Source organism: Equus quagga, chromosome 9 (genome assembly GCF_021613505.1).
Source record: "Equus quagga isolate Etosha38 chromosome 9, UCLA_HA_Equagga_1.0, whole genome shotgun sequence".
In the NCBI taxonomy this organism is placed as follows: Eukaryota; Metazoa; Chordata; class Mammalia; order Perissodactyla; family Equidae; genus Equus; species Equus quagga.
The window spans coordinates 59,342,975-59,364,212 of record NC_060275.1 but is presented as its reverse complement, the minus strand read 5'-3'; the positions used below and the strand labels follow the sequence as shown (position 1 = coordinate 59,364,212).

Genomic DNA, 21,238 nt, shown 5'->3' with positions numbered 1-21,238 from the left:
AGATGCTGACACAATAATCTCCATGTTGAATAGGACTTGTATCTTCTCCATGGCTACTCTCGGAACAATTTAGTCCAGATTTGTGCAAGTGAGTATCTCCCACAAGCCTGCACCTGCCTAGGAGAAGCTCCTGCTGCTATGGGGAATTTAATTGCCAGTTGTCTGTTCTGGGGCCTGTTTCAACTCCAGAGTTCTAGGATTTTTTTCTCTGGAGGCCCTGTTTCGGAAATCCCCATTGTATGGGGCTACTTGGGTGCTGGGGAGCTTCAACATGGCTTCAGTAGGAACAAAGCCAGACAATCAAGGTGGGTGGTCCACTGGGGGAATGGAACTATTGATCAAAACTGGCAAGTCAGCGGAGAGGCCTGAGAGTTTGGGATAGAGGATGAAGTTTAAAAAATCCTGAAATGTCAGTGCATTATTCAGGTCGATATGTTCAAAAGGCTGACATTTCTATAGCAGCTACAAATGAAGTCGTCTGAGTGGATGAGGTACACTGGGCCAAGGATGGGGACGACAGCAGGGCAGTCCCCACAAGCCTCCCTGACTGTCTGGAGCCAGAGCCTCTCCTTATTTCCTGGTTAAGCAGAGAGGCAGAAGTTCTGCCGGGAGCTGTGCATTTCTAGCTATAGTGCTGAGGGCTGCGTGTCTGCCCAGGCAAGTTGGAGCATTTTCTATACTGAGCACCGCTGCTTCCTCTCTTCAACGCGACTTTCCTTCCTCAGACATGGACGCGCCTGTTTTGGAGGGAGGAATAGATCGTCGCTTCTATAACCATTTTCAACTAGATATAGAAAAATGAGAGTGCAGAGCTGCACGGGGGTAAATTGAAGCCCGGCATTAGGAACTGCAGTGGAAGGCGGGCTGCAATGTTAACCCCTCCCTCTCATCCTCACTGCTGTCTCTCGAGCGGCTTCGTTTCTGCCGGGAACCTAGGGCGTCTTTTAACGATGGGTCTACGCAGACTTCCAAGTGCTCCCATATAAATGACCCCGGCTGATGGAGAATGGAATCCTCAGTGACGCAGCCAGTCGTGGGGCCAGGTCTCCCCGGGGCCGGTCCTATCCTCTGCCCACCCCACGGGGCGTTTCAGCCGGGCGGGGCGGGAGGGGCAGATGCCAGGGGGGGCTCTGTCGTGTCGGGTCCAGTTGCTGAGCTGGTCTGAGGCAGGAGGCGCTCTGCCAGGACGCCGCAGGTCCCGGGGCGGCTGACGCCGTCCGGGGCGTTCCTGGGAGCTGGGGGCCGGCGAGGTTAGACCCGAAACCCGGGAGGAGCCGGCCGGCGGCCACGTGACCGACCGCGGCGGGGCCCAGAAATAGCAGCGGCGGCGGTCCCGCCCGCGGGCGGCCGCGAGGGAGAGGCGGAGACTGGGGGCCGCCGGCTCGGCGCGGGCGCGGCCCCGGAGGATGCTCAGCTCCTGCCCGGCCCGACCCCGAGCACATGATGGCGATACGGGAGCTCAAAGTGTGTCTTCTCGGGGTGAGTCCTGCGCCGCCATGCCGGGGACCTCCTCGTCCCCCTAGTCCGTGCGCCTCCCACGTCCCCCGCGCCCCTCCTTGTCCCCCCCTCCTCCCCCCTGGCGTCCCCTACACTCCTCTGGTCCGTGCGCCCCCCTGGTCTCCCGCGCCCTCCCTGGTCCATGCGCCCCGCTCGTCCCCTTGCCCCTGGGACCGCCCCCCGTCCCAGCCCTGCCGGGGTCTGGTTCCAAGCCTGCTCCAGGGCTTTCTCTATTCCTTCCACCCCCTCGCCGGCCGGCCGGTTTCCCGGGGTCCGGTCGGGCCTCGCCGCGCCCGGGGCAGGGCAGGGCAGGGCAGGGCAGGGCAGGGCAGGGCAGGGCAGCGCAGGGCGCCGGGACCCTCCGCGGGGGCGAGAAGAGCGGCGGCCGTCCCGGCCCCGGCCCCTCCGCTCGGAGGGCTTTCTCCTTCGCTTTGATAATTTCCTTCCGGCGGAAACTTCAAGTTACTCAGCCAAGGCGCCGAATCCTTTTTGCCTCCCGGGAGCGATTGGTTTATTCACTTTTCTTTAAAGAAAGCCCAGCCAAGGGTGAGAAAACGCGAGGCGATGACCGACTGGAAGGTGAAGAAAGTGGACTATAGAGCGTTGCGCCTGGAAAACTTTAGTGCCGCGGGTGAAGGCGGGATGAGAAAGGCCCCCTCCCACCACTTCCCTCCCAAAGCGGGCCGTTCTGAGCCCGAAGAAACGCGAAAGAAGCCAGAAACGAACATCCGGGCCGGGGGAGAACACCCGGGCCGGGGGACGCAGGGCAGCCCCTCGGAAACCGCCCCGGGGCATTCAGGAACGGAAGAGTCATTTTCTTGTGGGTGCCCAAATCAAATTCCAGAATCACCTCTTTTGGAAGAGCTGGTTTTAAGCGGGGTTTTCAGCAGCCTTTGGCGTCGATGCCTAGTGTACTGCCCTTGGCAAAGCTGGTCCCCCAAGAAAACCGTCTCCTGAACAAAGGGCAGCAAGTGGGTAGTTCTTGTTTGTCTCAAAGAAATACTGACTGGCCTGTCAAGATGGATGTACAAGAAGCAGATAAAGAGGAAATGGTTCTAGGTTAGGACTGAATTATACGGGACCAAGGACACCCTGCCCCCCACCCCGGGCTCTTCTGGAACCTTTGGCAGGACAGTGTTCTTGACTGTCTCCCATCACCGTCCTTTGCCAGAACTCCGTTTACACTAGATTGGCTGGTTGTCTGGTTCGTCTGAATTCTGGGGCACCTGGCAAAGGCCCTGCCTTCCCTGTTACCTCGGCACACACTGCCCAGGGGGTGTGTGTGCTCCTGCCTCCATGGCTTGCTCAGCCACAGCTGGGGTCGGGATAGGATGCTGCTCTGGTCTTCTTCTGCGGACCTTTACCAGTGTTGCAGGAGCGGGTTTCATCATCTGCCAGACTCTCCAACATAGTCCAGATGTAAATTCCAGGAGTCCTCCGTTTTCCTTGTGAGGAGTTATTTCGGCCTCGGAAGGCTTTCAAAGGCTCAGAAGGAATGGCCTGTCACCAGGACTGGCCTTGGGAATAAATGGAGGAGGACATATTTGGCCTTTTCCCCCTCTGTGTTCTTTCCTTTGTCATCTCCTTAGGTGGCACTGGCCCTGCCCCATCACATGAGTTATTTTCAGTTTCCCTGCTTTGAGATGAGTCTCTCTATCCTTCCACGAGGAAACGGATCAGGTGGAAAGAGCCCCAAGTCAGGAGGTAGCAAACCCGGGTTCTCGTTCTTTCCCACTCACTAGCTGTGCAGTTTTGGACAAGTACCTCTGTCGTACGTCGGTCGCCTCACCTATAAAATGGAAGTAATAACATCTGATTTTTTAAGGCAGAGGACTATACCAGATGATCTAAGGTACCAGGTACCGTTTCCTGCTAACCTATGATTCCAGGGTGACAGTTACTAAGCCTGGGAGATGAGAAAGCTGGAGGAAATCCTGTACGTCCTTTTCTCTTGTCTCTCAGAGTGAAACACACTCTTTTCGTGGCTCCCTGGACACGGTGCCTCACCTTGTTGGCTAGTTCCTTGCAGCGGCTCTGCTGGTAGGAGGTTGGACCGGAAGAAGAACAGTGCCAAAGCAGAACAAGACGGTGTCTCTGGGCAGACCGAGGCTTTGAAGCATCAATCATATCACACCACATTCGTGGCCGCCTGTTTTTGAGTGCCTCTAGGCTTTAGTCTTACTGAAGTCAGAGGATATCTTCTTTGAAAGGGCCAATAACCTCACTATCCACACTGAGTAATATTTCTTAAGTCCCCTGTTTGGCTGGTCCTGTCCCGGGCAAGATGTGTGTGACAGGCTGTATTCTCAGCTGCTCATGCAAATAAGGTGATTCTCTGGGTGAAGTAGAACCTGGGCGAGGCCAAAGTCAGTTTAACTGCCTTGGGTTTCCTCTCCTGGTCTGAGAGAGAAACCTGTGGGTCAGTGGCTGGAGGAGGCAGTCAATGCCAAATCGAAAAGTCCTCTCAACATTTTAACGGGAGCCCGGAGCTCCTTTGTTCTTTGTGTCAGGAGCTCTGTCTTTTCTGGATAAAGTCTTGCATACAGCTAGCCCTCAGCTTCCTGTTTTTTAGCCAGCACCACACCTCCCTGAAGTCTCAGTATGACCAATACCCTAACAGCCACGCCCTCTGTTGGGATCACTTTCTCTTGGGCCCCTAGAGAAGGTGACAGAGAAGGCGGACCTCCTAACTCAAGTCTTGCTGTCTCACTGGAGAGGCTGAGGGGCTCGCCTTCTGGTGCCCGGTGTTTGCCTGATTGTTGGGGGTTTCTTGGGGCCGTGCTTCCCATCGAAGGCAGAAGGTGGTTTTAGGCATGGGCAGTGCAGACTTTTATCCTGCTTGGCTGCAGTCTCCTGACAGGAGGGTCATTTGCAAAGGTGGACGCGAGAGTGGGCCGGATGGCACATCTTTTCTACCTGTCCCTGTACCTTTCAGAACCTTGATGTTAGGCTTGTCTGGCCTTATTTCTTTTGGTGAGTGCTCCCAGATGGGATTGACAAACAGTCTGTGGAACATTCTCTGAATGCCTTGTGCTCTTGGAAAAAACCCAGGACCCGAGAGCACGGGGGTTTAGTTTGGCTACCTGTTATCAATTCTCAACCCTTGTTGTTTTCATGGGTGGACTTTCTCATGTTGATCCCAAGCCTTTGTGAACTTTCTCAACTGGGCTAAGCTGGGCCATCTGTGGAAACTAGCCGTGCAGGACGGGGTGTTGCACAGGGGTCTTTGTTGGACACCTAGGACCCCATGAGTCTTGTTCTTGCCAATAAAGTGCCAATATTCCTCCTTTGCAATCGTTACTAGTATTATGAAACATGTAGCTTAACAACAACACCCTTAAAAACAGCGAAGTATGTTAAAAAAAAAACTAACAAAAACAATGTTGAGGCAGCAGCTGTTCCAACCCCAAAGGTGGAAAGCTTCCCAGTGTGCGTTTTAACCCACATCACCACGTGGCAGAAAGCAAGGGGAGGGAGAGGGGGTGGGGAGAGCAGCGGGAGGACGGGAGGGGACGATGTTTTATTATTTCCCCTGGGTGTGTGTGTGCGCGCACACTTAAAAACCGCTTCCGGATGGAATCCCAAAGAGATTGATATTTGGACTTTGGTTGTCTTGACAACAGTTTGGAGATTTCTGCCACTTCCTCAACAGCTGAGTGACAGGACTAAAAGATCGCGGAGGGCGTCCCTGCCTCTGGTTAAGGAGCTGGGTGAAGCCTCTCCTTTCGGCCTCTGATAGGATGTGTGTGGTGCCTAAACACAGAGCAGTCAGATACCTGGGATGCGGTGTGACATCTGGGCAGTGGGGACTTCAGATACACGCAGGGCCTTTACATGGAAGGGCTGTGTGATCCCTGACGACACTAGGACCCAAGAGGGGCATGGACTTCTGCTCATAGTGAGGCAGATCAGTCAGAGCTGTGGGCCCTCACGTGGGCTGCTTGGAGAGATAGTGAGCACCCCGTTACTGGAAGTATTCAATAAAGTGATATGAATCTGTTAGGGTTATTGTGGAAGGACGAATGCATAGGATGGGGAGGAGTGGGTGAGGCACCCATCAAAATTGCTTCCCAAGTCTGAGATTTGGTTAGCAGACACATTTTTTTTTCTTTCCCAGAAACTAGCATATCTCTTGCGGCTGTGCAGGGAGGCTGGCAACACAATTTATTTCTTACCAAACCTGATTCCTCTAGTGAATTGAACCCCTTGTGGAGCGTGTGCTTCAGTGTTGGTGTCTCTGGGTAGAGAATGAGTATAAATGACGCAGTGGGCTGTCTCCAGCAGCGCCCAGGCCAGTTGATGGAACCCCTCAGGGCCCCTTTGTTCCGGGCCAGCATGCCTGCGTCCCTCTCTCAGCTTTCAGAGCTCAGCGCCTCTGGATGTGTGTCTCAGAATTGTTTGTGGAGCATTTTCACCTTCCAGTGGTCCCCCCCACCCTCATCTGTAGCTCTCAGGCTGTGCCCACCTCTGCCCCGGCCCAGCGTCCCTGCTATAATGACTGTGTCAGGTCTGCCTCAAGGCCATAGCCATTGGAAAATAGAAAACTTTACATTTTAAGCTGCTAGGCCATAAAAAGATTTTGAGCTCATGCATTAGAAAAGGTCTTCAATTTAATTGTGTCCAACAGGTTAAACTAATTTGGATGCTTGCATGTCTATGCAAATATTCCACTTTCTTTTGTCTTCGTTTTTATAATTTATAATATGTGTTTGAAAATGGAATAGCCATTCATTCACTCAACCATTCACTAGTTATCGAGCGCTTCTTTCGTGCTGGGAGCTACGGGTGGCTACAGGTGGGCAGGACAGCGTGATCCCCGTCTTCAAGGGGTGCCCTGCCTTTCCTGGGACGTGGACACACCGGCAGTGAACTAACCGACATCGCTTGTGTTGTGGGACTGCACTTACCGCCGAGCCACGCACAACAGAAGTGACAGAGTGTGATGATGATAAATATTGACTGTTGTCCATCTTACCAGACGTGAGGGACAGAAATTTTTTGCACAAGGTCTGTTTTAAGTACCTGCTGTGGATAAGGTGCTGTGCTAGTTCTGCTGGAGATGGAAAGTGGGGGGGAGTGGGGGGTGCGTTTCTTGTCCCTGCTCAGAGGAAAGGCTCTTGGTTGGGCAGGAAAGACAGGCATGAGCACAGGAACAAGCATCTGCAGCGATGGGGGTGAGTGGGATGCTGCAGACACCACGTGGCCTGGGGAAGACAGTGGAGGTTGAATTAAATACAACGCGGGCTGGGAAGGGAGCAATCTGGAAAGGTCTCTTGGAGTGGGAAGGATTTGAACAGCCCCCCCCCGGCTGGAGTAAGGCTTTGACATGAGAGGAAAGGCTGGCGTGGACCCCGGGCGCCAGGGGAGCAGGCTGGGTCTCAGGTATTTCCTGGAAGGCTGGGGCAGGGAGAGTGAGGAGCACAGCTGTGCTGTCCCTTTGATGCCTCGGCCCTCTAGCTTGGGGGCTTTTACTTTTAACTCCCTTCTCCCCATGTTCTCTTTCGAAGACTTTCAACCTTACAAAACAGTTGAAAGAGTACAGTGAATGTCTAGACCCTTTACCCAGATCAGGAGGGATAACATTTTGCTACTCTTGCTTTATCTTTCTGTCGCTAATGTATGTAAATACTAAATTTTTTTCCCCGAACCATCTGAAAGCAAATTGCAGACATTATGACACTTCACTCCTAAGTACTTCAGTATGTATTTTTTAGGAAAAAGGACATTCTCCTGCACAACTGGAATATCCTTATCTTACGCCCAAAATTGAACACAGATAAGACAGTAGTATCAAGCCTAAGGTTCATTTCAGATTTTCCAGTTGTCCCCGGATGTCCTTTACAGCTGTTTAAAAAATCCGGGATCCACTCAGAGATCATGTATTACATTTCCTTGTCATGCCTCTCATCTAAAAGAGTTCCCCTCCTTTTTCCCTCCACGACACTGGCGTTTTTGAGGAATCCAGGCCAGCTGTCTTGTAGAAAGTCCCAAGATCTCCCTTTATCTGATTGCTTCCTCATTGCTTCTTCCGGGTTAAGCGTTTGGGCGAGAACACAACATAGGTGATGTTAAGTGGTCTTATTTTTCATGTGCTCATGTATAATATCAAAATATTCCTTCCCATTTACTTTGATGACACTCATTCAAAACATATGTCCTCGCTGCTACCAGTGCCAGGCAGCGCTGTGTCTCAACAAAACGCACACAGGGCTGTGACCTTGTGGAGCTTATGCTGGAGCAGGAAGGTGGGAAAAGTAAATTCTACGGCCTGTTAGAATGTGGTAAGTGTTACATGGGAAAAAAGACACAACACAGAGCCGACGCAGAGCTGGACGAGGGGTGTGGGAGCTCTGGGGGTCGGGGAGCAGGTTGGTGGGTGCTGGAGGGTTTGTCTCTGTCAGTGAAGGGGGGTGGGGGTGCAGCGGCATCTGCCTCTCACTTCCCCAGGGGTTGACTTTGCTTCTGCAGCTTCAGTCCCAGGCGTGGCCCCTGAGCTGCTGAGAGGAGCTTCTGTCCTGAGGAGCCACAGTTGACTTTCTTGCTGCCTAACTTGGCCAGCAGAAATAAGGAAAAGAAAAGTGGGATTTAACATCGGGGTCACTGAACGAGTTTCTCATCGTGGAATCTTCTGTTTCGATGAGTCTTTTTCTGATGCACTTCCTTGTTCCTGATGCCTCAGACCTGCTCTGATTCCTCTGGAGGTCATGAATGTGGCTTCTCCTTGCTCAGGATTTCACCCAGAAGGGAGCCTGGGCTACTTTCAGTTCCCCCCAGAGGCCCCCAGAAGACTTGGGTTCTCAGCAAATGGAATGAGCCCTGCAGGAGGGCAAGCAGACCTAGGGGAAATCATTTCCCTCCCATTTTCTCTTCCTTGAACAAGATACCAGAAGGCTGGATCCCTTTGTATCAACAGTAGGTTTCTTCTAGAAGAAAAAGGTACCTGAATTCTCCAGAATTCCTTCCTTTCTGCCCTCGTGGATTCACTATTCTAACTAGGATCTCAGATAAAATGCGTAGTCCTGAAAACTGCCTCTCCTGAAGACTCCACTGGGAGGGAGGGAGAGAGAAGAGAGAGGGAGTGGGGGGCACTGGCGTGTTTGCCCAGGGGAAAGAGCAAACTGTTCCTGGTTTTTTTTCTTCTAGTCAAACTATTGGCCAGGGTATTTGCATTTATGACAAGCTTAATTTAAAAAGTCTTTTTTTTATTTAAAAAAAGAACATCGCATAGCATCAATACTACATACTTCATAGATACTTCATTTTAGCAGCTAAAATATTTTTAAAACTTTTTCATAACAAACTTCTAAAAAGCTATTTTTTTCCTCGTTACAAAGTAATCCATACTTGTTTTAATTAAATTTTGAATCTACTTATGAGGTAGGGGAAATGATTAAGTAGTGAAATGATAAATGTTGATTTTGGTTTGAGATCATAAAGACCGGGATACGGGATGGTCCCTTAACCTCATTTCTTTATGATGACGGATGATCGTACTGACCTGCTGATGGCTTGTTTTCCTCTAGGTAGTTTGAAATCCTGCAGGTGTGAAGACATCATCCTGCCCGCGTCCCTCTACCTCCTGGCTCACCTGCTGGCTCTTCTTTCCCTGATTTTTGTTTTATATTCACACAGCTGCTTTTCTACGTTATGATCAACACCGAGCTCACCATCCTGCTCCATATCTCTTTGGTTATGTCTCTGTCCTTTTCTGCCCCAGCAGCAGCATTTTCTTCCATCATTTGGTTGTTTTATTTTTGCCGCTTCTCATTGAGGAATCCTCGGCCCATCCTCCTTTGGAGAGGTGTCCAGGCCTTAGTTAGCTCCTAGAGGAGGATGCTTCTGGCTCTGCTTTTCCCTCGCAGGCCCCCTCGGCCCCTGCGGAGGGGCAGAGTGCCGAGTGCGTCAAGCTTTCCCCTGCCGCAAAAGCAGACCCGAAAACCGGCCAGGCTTACCCTTTGGAGAGTAATGCAGGCACTTTTTGGGTCTTATTTTGGTTCTAAAAACAACAAAATGTAAGGTGTATAAAGTAAATCAGGATTTGACTACTGGGTCTTGTGCTGTGAGGGATGAATAGACATACTTACTGGAGAGGTGTCGCGCAGCTGCTCTGCGGGAGGAAGGAGGGGACTCCGCCCCTGACGTTTGCAGTTCAGCAGTGCACTTGGTCTGATAGGTTAAGTAGCAACGCTGGACAACCCCGTGGGATGTCATGTGATGCGTGATTGCCAGATGTTTGCAAGGTAAGGGCCGGGGGAGTTTGGGAGTGCCAGGGAGGGCGCGTGGGTGCCTGCTGATGAGCCTGAGGGAAGTGTACTGTTGGGCGGGTGCAGGGGAGGGCAGTGTTTGGGAGGGAATGGGAGTGGCTCTGTGTACATTATACACGCAGGTACAGGAAGAGGCTCCGAAAGACTCGGGTATCAAGGCGGTTATCCGCGGGGAGTGCTGATTTGCACTTATAAATAACTTATTCTTTCCCTTTTCTTCTTACTGGCTTATTTAGTGAGCACCAAAAATTTACGGCAGGGCCCAAGGACATGTTTGACCCGTTAGAGATCTATTGGTTGTTACTGGAAATAACTGATAATGCAATTGGAAAGTAAATTTGGGTCAGACTGTGAAGGGGCCTTGAAATGTGAAAGTTTGTGCCTTAAAATGGTGAAATGAGAGGTTTGTCATTGCGGGGACTGACTCTGATTGGCTTATCAGGGCTGTGCTTTTATTTTTTAATGTTTAAAAAAGATTATTTTATTGAGGTCATATTGGTTTATAACATTGTGTAATTTCAGATGTACAGTATGTCGATGCAAATAATCCATAATCAGTCTATCAATCAAAATTGGGGCAAGTTTATTATGGGCCTCATCTGAAGACTAGCCCCAGGCCTTTGTTCCCCAAGGAAGGAGGGGCGTCAAAGAAGTGGGGTGTACAGAGTGGTTATATACTGTCTTGGGACAAAGAGCATCCATCACATATGACAGGAATGTCCCTTTTACAATAGTCAGGTGATGCTTAACTGGCACAGCAGGTTGGTGGTCAGCAGGTCAATGGTCACAAGGTGAGCATGGCAGGTCAGCAATTAATCCTTAGTGTCTGGGAAGAGATGCTTATCCTTAAAGAAATGCCGATATGGGGGACGCTATATCCTTAACTTTAAGGGCAGCATTCTGTCTTTGGGGCACAGTAAATGTTTAAAGCAGATGTACAATGCCTGCTCAAAAGGCCACGTCAGGCCCTTTTGGAAAAACAAGGCCAGACTGAATTAGTTTTAACCCAAATGTCTTCCTCATATACTCCAGTATATCCTATTGCTTGTCACTTATTTATCAATCATTTTATATATTAGTTTCTGTATAGACTGCGTCATGCTCACCACCAGTAGGCTAAATTTTATCTGTCACCGTACATATGTGTCCCTTCACCCCTTTTGCCCATCTCCCCCCCAACCCCCTTCCCCTCTGGTAACCAGTAATCTGTTCTCCTTATCTATGTGTTTGTTTACCTTCCACTTATGAGTGAATTCCTACGGTGTTTGGCTTTTATTTACCCAGGTTGTTACTCAGGCTCCCTCTTCCACGAGGGAGGCAGCCACCGCCTTTGGGGGCCGGTGAGGGACCTCTTCTGTGGAGGGCACAGTCTGCCAATCTGTTCTGTGGGCTCTGCAGATTTTCTGTGCCTGTTCATTTTGATGCTGTTCTTTAAAAAATAAACAGAATTACATTCTAGATCTCAGATGGTCATCATGTAACAAAACTCTGTGTTATAACTTCAATGACCATTAAAACTGGCAGATGAGAAAAGAGCCGAGGCAGCGTTAGTGCAGAAGTAATGCACTGGGGCCACCTGAAGACCGAGTGATTCCATAGCAAAGGCCTCAGGTGTTTACTGGGTGCCTGCCATGTGCGCTGTTGTAGGGGGCGGGCATACAGCAGGTAACAAAAACGAACCCATGGCCCCTGACCTCATGGAGTTGACATTCTAGCAGGGGTGACCAACACACATCCATTCCTAGCATGACAGATAGTGGTGAGTGCGGTGGAGAGACAGAAAGCAAGGAGGGGGCTTGCGAGTGCTGGTTAAGAGTGGTGGCTTTAAGTAGGTGCTTGAGAAGGGGCTCACTGAGAAGACTTTTAAGTTAAGATAAAGAGACAATATTCATGAATTGTCTGGGCCCTCCTGACAGAGGGGACCCTAAAGCTGGGGTGAGGGTGGGGCACCCCTGGTGAGTTGAAGGACCAGCAGGCAGGCCAGTGTGGTTGGAGCAGAATGACAGTGGAATGACAAAGAGGTTTGGGGCCTGATCATGTGGGTCCTTGCAGGTCAGTGTGGGAACTGTGGCATTTTCTGGGAGCTGATGGAGGTTTTTGTACAGAGCAGTGATGCGATGTGACTTCCCTTTTACAAGGATGGCCTTAGCGGCGGTGTGGAGGGTCATCCATGGGAGGATGCATGCAAGGGAGCTGGTGGGCGGTTGCTGCCATCGGGCTGGCGAGAGGTCACAGGGACTTCCTGCAGGCTGCAGCAGCCTGGGTGTTGAGCCGGCTCCCATTTGGGCTGCTTTGAAGGTAGAACTGAAAACTTTGCTGTCAGACTGTGTGTGGAGTTCGGGGAATTAAGCCATCACATGGCACACGGTGACAGAGCATGCTGATCTCAGAATCTAACCACAGCCCTGAGCCATTTCAGTTCAGCAGAGCAACATCATCCATCATTGAGACTAATATTCATTTGAATGTTATTGATTTTATAGTTTAATTCATACTTAATTAATGAATTTATCTTTATTTTGTAGTTTTAGAATAGCAAAAAGATTGTGTGTACTTTTATTACTTGTCTATATTTACATATTAATTAATATCTACAGTGGGGTCCATGGGATTGCTTTTCCCCTAAAAAAAAGCCTATTGAGTCTCAAAAGGGCCTGAGAAACACTACTCTCACCACTAAGGTAGGCCCTGGGCTAAGGTGTTGTTCCCTAGTGAAGTGTCAGAGTCGTGGCAGGGCTCTGGGAAAGGAAGCCTGCCTTCCAGGATCGTGGGTTCCTGGGCACCAGCAGGGGAAAGGTGAAGGAGTGTTCTGAGGTATGCTGAGTGTTGGCCTGCGGTGCCATGCCCAGAGAAGCAGGCCCCAACTCGACAGAGTTACTGCCTTTCTAGTGTGACACAAGTATTGGACAACCTTGAAAATCCTGGGTCCTTCCACGTGCATACGCACTTGAAACCTCAAAGTGTATGTGTCAAAATTGAGCAAAGAATGCATTAGGCTTTTAAAAAATGCTCTTCTCATAAAGGCGTTATTTATATAAGCAAGTGAATGATGAACTCAATCATTTAAAGATCTTACAAAATAATTCAATGTAAAAGGAACTATTCCTAAATATGGTATATAAATTTTTTAAAAGAATTTAAAAAGATGAATTGTATTATTTCTAGACCTCCACCTCATAGGTTAATCTTAGTGAAATAACTGAATATATAATATTGTACAATAAAATTGAAATATTTAAAAAATGTTGTTAAATTTTTAATTGATATAATTTACTGATTTGAATATGTTGCTGCTAGGAATGAATTGCATTATTGTACTTTCGCTTGCATCAGCCCTGTGCTTCTGATTTGTTAATCGTAACTGTTGTGTCTTAACTAACCAAATGTGTACATCCTGATTCTTGCTTATGAGCAGTGTAGTTAGACACTCTGCTTGTGCCTTCATCATGTGTCCTTGACTTCTTCCTTATTAAAGATATCCAGGGGTAAAAGAAAAACAGTAATGATAAATTCACAAGCACTGTAATAATTTGTAATTGCCTCTCCCCTTAATCACAGCAGCATCAGTAATAGTTGAGAAGGGTTGGCGCACAGGCCTGGAATGGAAGCCAAAACTTACCCTGTTCTTTCCCACTCAGGAAAGCACTTCAGAGTGCCTTTGATTAAGAATGATGTCGCGATGCAGAGGAGCTTGAAGGCGCTCTAGACTGTGAGATCACTGTAATCATAACAGCTGCCGTGTACTGAGGATTACTCGTGTGTCACATACTCTGCTGAGTGTTTCAGTTATCCATTGCTGTGTGACAAACCACCCGTACTTAGTGGCTTAAAAGAAGGAGCGATTATTCTTTCTCCCAGTTCTGTGGGTTGGCTGGGCTCAGGTGGGCAGTTCTTGCTTGGGGTTCCCGTGCAGTTTCAGTCAGATGGTGGCTGGAGCTGGAGCCATCTGAAGGTTTTGTCATTCATGTGGCTGGTGCCTTGGGCTAGGACGGCTGGATCAGCTGGGGCCAACCAGGCATCTCTCTCTGCGGGGCCTCTCCGTGCAGTTAGCTTGGGCTTCCTCCTAGCATGGAGTCTCAGGGTAGTCAGACTTGTTGTGGTGGCTGGCTGTTTCCAGAGGGAGTGTTCCAAGAGCTTCCGGTGGAAGCTAAAAGGCTTCTTGTGACCTAGTCTCACAGATCCTAGATTGTCATTTCTGCCACATTTTATTGATCAAGCAAGTCACTAAGGCCAGCGCAGAAGCAAAGGGAGGAGAATTAGACTCCACCTGTTGACGGGAAGAATAGCAAGAATTTGTGGCATCTTTTATCTCCCCTGCTGAATAAGTGCTTTGCATCCATGACAGCATTAAAGGACTTGTAAGGGCGCGTTCTGCTATTATCCCCATCTCACTGGTGAGGGAACTGAAGCTCAGGGGTTAAATGACACGTGCAAAGACTCGGTGCTAGTAAATGAGGCTTCGTGGGTTAGATACCAGCTTTGAGCGACTCTAAAACCCAATGCACGTAGCCTCTTTGCTGTGCTGCAAACTTTGTTATTAGTCACAAATTACTTGTTCACACTCAGCATGTATTAGGGAGCACACCAGTGGTTCACTAGAATGGTATTTAAAAAATAAAAGGTCTTGTATTAAAAAAATGATATTTTAATAATTGGAACCAGGTTTGAAGTACTTCCATGGGAGAAAAAGGCAAATTCCCACAATGTCAGGATCCTGGCCAGGATTTTGGGGAGGTAAGAGGACTGTTTCTTGCTTCTAGGAATTATCGGAGGTGAAGAGGCAGTGTGCAGTATCAGAGGTGCTCGGATCTTGATGACAGTGAGAAGGCCCTGATACATCATGACAACACTAATTCACAGTGACAATGACAACAACAAAACAGTGCCTCATATCTGCTGAGCACTTTACGGTTCCCAGTATGCTGTCTGTATGTTGTTTCATTGAATCCTCAGACAGCCCTACGTGGCAGGCATTTTGTCCCTGACTGCGGGTGTGAGAGACTGAGGCTCAGCGGTGTTGGCTGCCTTGCATGGGGTCACCGAGCCTGTGCGTGGGGCCGCCTGGAGCCAGTCTCTTGGGCTGGTGCGCATTTCCCAGCTCGCCCCTCCGGGAGGCAGCTGCTTTCCTTCAGTCCTTTTCTTCCTTCGCTCTCTCTTAGATACGTGTTAAGCGCTCTCATTGGGTTCAGGAAATGTCAGTTTGTGAGTTGTGATCAATCTGTCTGGAAGGCCAACCTGCTGGATTGTAGGGGCCTGTTAGATGTCAGAAGTTTCTAGGTCTGCCCTACAACTGACACGGCTGTGCGGGTCACTGCAGTGCAGTGCAGTGGAGAGTGGAGGCGCCTTGGGGTGGGCAGACGTGGGTACTTATTCTGGCTTGGCCACTTGCTAACTTGATTCCTGTGGGAAACGTGTGACTTCTGGGGCTCAGTTTCCTCCTTGTAAAATGCTGACAATTTGCATATAGAATCCCTCTACCAGGGAACCCTGCCTGGCATATTATATTAGAAAAATTTGCTTACCTCTTCCCCCGAAAACCATTTTACATCCTGATAACCTCAAAGCTGGGAGAGTTTAAATAGATTCCTCCCACAAGAGCACCTCCAACTAGAAGTTTGCCTTGATCTGCTTTGTTACGGGGTCTGGGCAGGACAGGTGCTAAGAAGAGCTTTTGATCTATTACAAGGTACTGTTTTCATTAATTTGACCAAATTTGTAACATACTCTTTAAATTTTTATATTAAAGTATAATATACATACAAAAAAGTGCAGACATCTTAAATATAGTGCACAGTGGATTTTCACAGATTGAACAGACCGGTGTAAACACCCAGATCCAGAAACAGAGTAATACTAGCCCCTCAGAAGCCCATCCTGTTCCTCCTTCCAGGCATTATCCTTCAAAAAAAGAAAAAGAAAGAATAAAAGTAACCCACTTTCCTGATTTCCAACACCATAAAATTATTTTTGCTTGTCTTTAAATTGTAATGTATACTTACTGTAGGATCTTCATTATTTTGAAGTAACTGTGCTAAAGTGATGTTGTTTAGTAGAAATTCCCAGAGCAGGAGCCTCCCAACTCGTGGCCTGGGGGCTGCCATCAGCCCACCGAGGTGCAGGACTTGGATGCTGGCCTTGGCAGGCTGCCAGCCACCCCCTGCCCGTGTGCCCAGTGCTATAGTAATAATATCATTTTCTGTGTTTGCCACCACGTGAAAGAGGTTGGAAAGCAATGTCTTAGGAGAGCTATTTTAATCAGTTAATTAAAATGAGAAGCATATTGGTTGTAGATAAATGCCTTTTTCAAGTGTTCAAGGGTGTTTGAAAACCATTCTACCAAATATTCAAAATATTGTTTCCATTTTAAATGAAGAAAACCTTTCTATGAAAAGAACTTTCACCACCATCAGTCTTTCTTAAAGTTCTTTTTAATGAGTAGACTTAATACATAGTTGTAAAGAATAAAAATAGTACAGAAAGGTACAAAATGAAAAGTAAAACACCATCTTCCTCCGCTAATCTCTTATGCTTCTTTTGTATTTTCCTAGATATGACCTATGCATATACAAGTGTTATTTTCTTGCCTTTTTCACCTAAAGGTAAATCTTGAGTATCTTTCCTTGTCAGCATGTATTTATCTACTTCATTTATTTAAAAAGTCACATAGTATTCCATCACAGCAATATATCATGATTTACTTAATTGGTGCCCTAATGATAAATGTTTAAATAGTTTCTATTTTTGGTTATTACAAACAATTCTGCAATAAGAATCTTTGTATCTGAATCTTAATGTATGTGTGTGAAGTATAGCTGTAGGATAATTTCTAGAAATAGAATGTTGGGTTAGGGATATAAAAAATTTATACCTTTAAAAAGATAATGCAAAATTAACCTCCAAAACATATTACCAATTTATATTCCCTTTAAGTGTTTAGGATATGATTTTATGCACCTTTACCAACACTGAATGTCATAAAAATGTTTTATCTTCACTAATAGTATAAGTTAAAAAGTGATAACCTCTTCTGATTTGATTTCTTTAATTATGAATGACTGTGAGCATCTTTTCATATGTTTATTGACTAACTATATTTTTTTGTTACTTACCTATTCACATCATTTACCTATTTTTTTACTGGGTAGTTTTTCTTATTGATTTGTGAGAACTCTTTGTATATTAAGAAATCAAACCCTTTGCCATTTTATTGCACGTATCCCTCAGTTTGTTGTTTTCTATTTTACTCTTTTATTGTGTTTTAAAAATCACATCAATATTTAAAAGTCTTTAGCTAAATATATCAGACTTTTCCTTTATGGTTTTGGTGTTTTATGTCCTGATTAGAAAGTCTTTCCACACGCTAATATTATACAAATGTCTACGTATGTTTTATTTTGCTCTAGTACTTTTAGTGTCTTTTTTAAAAAGTTTAAAAAAAATTTTTGATCATGTGGAATTTATTTTGGGATAAAAAGAGAGGCAGGGATTCAGTCTTTTTTTCTTTTTTTTTTTTTACTTCAAATGTCTAGGTAGTTGTTTTGATACCATTTATTGATTAATTCATCATTATTTACTGATCCCATATGCTTTTTTGGTCATAAATGAAATCCCCGTGTGTATATGGATCTATTTCTGGACTCTATAGTATTCTATTAAAAATCAGTTGATTTCTGAATCAATCAGATTCAGGCAAATTTAGAAATTACATAAAGGCGTTGGCTTATGGGAGCTGAACAGTGTAGGGTGGGAGCTGAAAGTGTAGGATGGCTTGAATACCCAGAGCTGCAAGTCTGAACTAGTTAATTGGTTTGCTAATTCAGCAAATATTTATTGGGCCACTATTAATATGCAAGAGTTTTGCTAGGTGCTGAGTGTGTTGTGAATTTTGATCCTCTGTGACAATGCTAACCTTACTGAGAATAATAATATGGAACATTGCATATATTGAATTCATTTGTTGGTTACCGGAAGACACTTTTATCAGTGAAAAATTTGAGGGTAGCTAAAGGGAAAGAGAAGTGTTGTGAACTAAGCCTTAGCTCGGGGTGGTACCTGGCTCTGGAGTGCGATGGCTTATGTGTTTGGATCATTGCAGAAGAAGAAGCAGAGTGATGAGTTACAGTTTCCACCCTGTGCAGCACTTAGGTATTTTCCATGCTGTAAATCTTTATTTTTTTCCACTTCAGTGTGAGTGGGATCATTTCCATTGGAGTCAGTCCAGAAATTGCTATGTCAGTGGGAATTGTGAGTCTAAAACTTAGGGATAAATTGAGCTTAACGTGTAACAGTCCATTTAAAATGATCCTAGAGCCTAGGTTCTTCCTCTCCCCAAATAATGTGCAGTGCCGGAGTCAGTCTTTGCGCCAGATGAAAGTTTTCTGATGCGTGTGGTGTACGGCTATAGGAGATGTAGGGGTGATAGTCCCACACTATAGTGCTGGGTCCAGCATTGCTTGTTGCCAGTCAGACTGGGGACGGGCCGCATCCAGGAAGATGGCGCTTCCTGTGCCTAGTGCTGTCCCTTTCTTTGGTATTGGTAGATATTCTAGAGGCACTGGCTCGCCTTCATTCTGATTAATTGCTCAGCCTAGAATTCTGATGCCTACTCTCTGCCTGGAGTCCCAGCCTGAACCCCAAGCCCCGTCCCCTTTTCCCGGGCCCTCGTTACCTCCAGGAGTCGGCCCAAGGTGGGTGTGGACAGAACTCCTGGGACCCTGGGCTGCTGCCTGCCTCCCAGCTCTCTGCCTCTGTTCCCTGCTCTACTGGGCAGATCCTTGTGCCCTTCAGTTCTTTGTCACAGGAGGTGTTGTGGCTGCTCCCCGGGTATTTTCTGAGCCCAGGATAGCGTTTTGCACGGGCACCTTTCTGGTCAGGGTGGAGGGAGAAGGAGGACCACGGTTCTGGGCTGAGAGATGCCTGCCAGGCACCTTCTAGGAGCAGCGAGGAGGAAGCAGCCCTGGCCCTCACGCAGCCTTTCCCGCTTTCACTACAACAGTCCTTGCTGGGCCCTTCCCGCCAGCCTCTTAGAGGAGTCAGGACTGGGCTGCGGGCTGGCGACCAGCCGGCCTGACCGCCGCAGGGAGGGTCGCCCGGCGATTGGCCGGCCAAGCTGCCTGGTGATTGGCTGCACGAGCAAGACCCGCTGAGAGCCACGTGGCGATTGGCCAGGGCGCGGCTGTGCCCGCACGAGGCAAACGCTGGGCGGTTATAAAAGGCGGGCTCTGCGGCCTCGCTGCGGCACATCTGGCGCTTCTGCCTGATCCCGTCCTCCTCCTCGCAGTGTCCTCGGTTCTGCTCTTCACTCCAGGAGGCAGTGCGCCCCCGCCCACTCGCGCTGTCCGCGGCCTCTCCTCCACACCCTGTGCTCCACCTTCATGTTCCCATCCGTCTTTGCGCCCCTCTGGGGTCTTGCACCGGCCGCCTCATGGCTGTGGACCCCGGGTCAACTCCAAGCCCCCTGACCCAACGCAGCACAGGGCAGCCGCCGACCCTGCTTCGGTCCTACCCCCCCCCCCCCCCCCCCGCCCCCCCAGTTGCTCACTTGGTGTCCAGCCCCAAGTCTTCTCTGTCCATTTCCCGAGTCCTCATCTGCCTGTGGCCGTCAGCACCTCTGCCAGGCCCAGGTGAGCTGGCTGGAAGAGGCTGCTCCCAGGTAGAAGACACCTCACAGTAGTCATCGTGGACCCCCCCACCATGCTGCACTCAAAAAATCTGAGGCCAGAAGTCGCAGACAGTGAGGAGAGCGGCCTCAGAAACCTCCCATCATGGGGCTGGCCTCGTGGCGAGTGGTTAAGTTCGCGGGCTCCGCTTTGGCAGCCCAGGGTTTCGCTGGTTCAGATCCTGCGGACGTGGCACCACTCATCCGCCCATGTTGAGGCAGCGTCCCACATAGCACAACTAGAAGAATCCACAACTAAGATATACAACTATGTACTGGGGGGATTTAGGGAGAAAAAGCAATAAAAAAAAGAGAAAGCTCCCATCGCCTCCTGGCAGCCTCGGCCCTGGCCGTGTCCTTCGTTCCCAGATGCTGCCCCAACCCCCAGAAAGGGAAGAACCGGTCCCAGCGGCCCCTCCCGCCCAGGAGGATTCAGTCAGCCTGTAAGACAGAAGGCAGGCCAGGAACCGGGGCAGGGAGAACAAGCTGAACACAAAAAGTGGGGCATCTTGACGCAGACGTGAGACATCCGAGGCCCTGGGCCAGGCGGAAAACCATCTTCCAGCGGAGGGGCCAGTCGGGGCTGTCTGTGAGGGCAGAGGCTGCTGCCCCTGTCGGAGGCAGCTCGGAAACGTCAGTGGTTGGTGTCCAGGTGCCTGGAGCTATTCAGAGCGCGTCCCCCTGATGGGTCACTGTGCCCAGGTGCTGGTGGGCTCATGGCCTGAAGACCTTTGGCCTGGGACTGACTTCAGCCTGATGTCCTGGTGGCATGTCACTTGGGGAGCCTTTCTCTGGGGAGTTCTCTTGTCCAGAGGGAGCAAAGGCCACTGTGCATTAGAACAGGAGAACGAGCGGAAGTTGGAGGAGCTGTCCGTGGAAATCCAGTGTCTAGAAAAGGGTTTGACAGACTCTGAGGGAAAGCTCAAGTTGACCAAAACAGCTCTTAACACTGGCAGGGAAATTAATGAAAATCTGCGTGAGGGAGTGTCCGAGCCAAAGGGTTTCCTAAAACTGTGTGAAGAAAATCAAAAGCTGAAAAATTCACTTGTCAACTTGGCGTCACAGCGAGGACATGAGTTAAAGCACTTGCCAGAGGACCAGGCCTCCCTGGACACGGCACGAGATGAGGAGGGGGCGTGCCAGCAAGTTCCAGAGGAGACCGGGCCCTGAGCCCAGAAGAGTCCCGGCTGAGCCCTTCCAGGCTGAGGACAGGGCCTCCCGAGGAGGGGACAGGGCGGCGTCACAAGGACAGGCCAAGCAGTGGAGTCGGCCACAGCCAGGTGGTGAGCTGGGGAGCTTCCACCAGGAAATGCAGGATTCCTGGAAGCTTTTGCCTTCCAGGCGACATTTCCACAGTACCAGGGGCTGACGTCCCTGCACACAGCTGCCCCAGGAGGATGTGGAGCTGGGGTGGAATGTGGTCCCTCCTTGGGTGAGGTGGTGCGAGCTTCACAATGTTTGTGGGTTCTAAATAACTGTTGAGATGCAGAAGTGTCCTGGGTGGTTGTGAGGTACAGCTTGGGGTCACAGTCACTGCACCGCCACACGAGCCGTGTCATTCTCCAGCTGCTTGGTCCCCGACAGGGCCACTGTCTAATTTGGCCCTGAGAGCAGAACCGTGAGGGGGCAGGGGTTCCCACGGCTCTGAGAAGGAGTCGGAAACCACAGGGAGGTGACACTGAGCACAGCCTGCCCGTCTCGTCAGCGCTTCTCGCACGTGGTGACTCCTCTGAAACTCAAAGCCTCACTGAGGTGGGCGCCCTCCTGCTGGGAAGGAGGCAGAGCCGGGTCCACACCGGGGTGTTTCTGCGGAGACCGC

At 49.1% G+C, this 21,238-nt stretch overlaps 1 protein-coding gene across 1 annotated transcript in view; it reads left to right on the top strand.

The window, feature by feature from the left end:
- The first annotated feature begins 1,189 nt into the window (after positions 1 to 1,189).
- RAB31 (RAB31, member RAS oncogene family) overlaps positions 1,190 to 21,238 on the top strand; it is a 117,630-nt gene continuing 97,581 nt past the window's right edge. Inside the window, exon 1 of the mRNA XM_046672157.1 lies at positions 1,190 to 1,479. Coding sequence (XP_046528113.1) covers positions 1,441 to 1,479 — 39 coding nt within the window. The 5' untranslated portion in view covers positions 1,190 to 1,440. The remainder of the gene's footprint in view (positions 1,480 to 21,238) is intronic.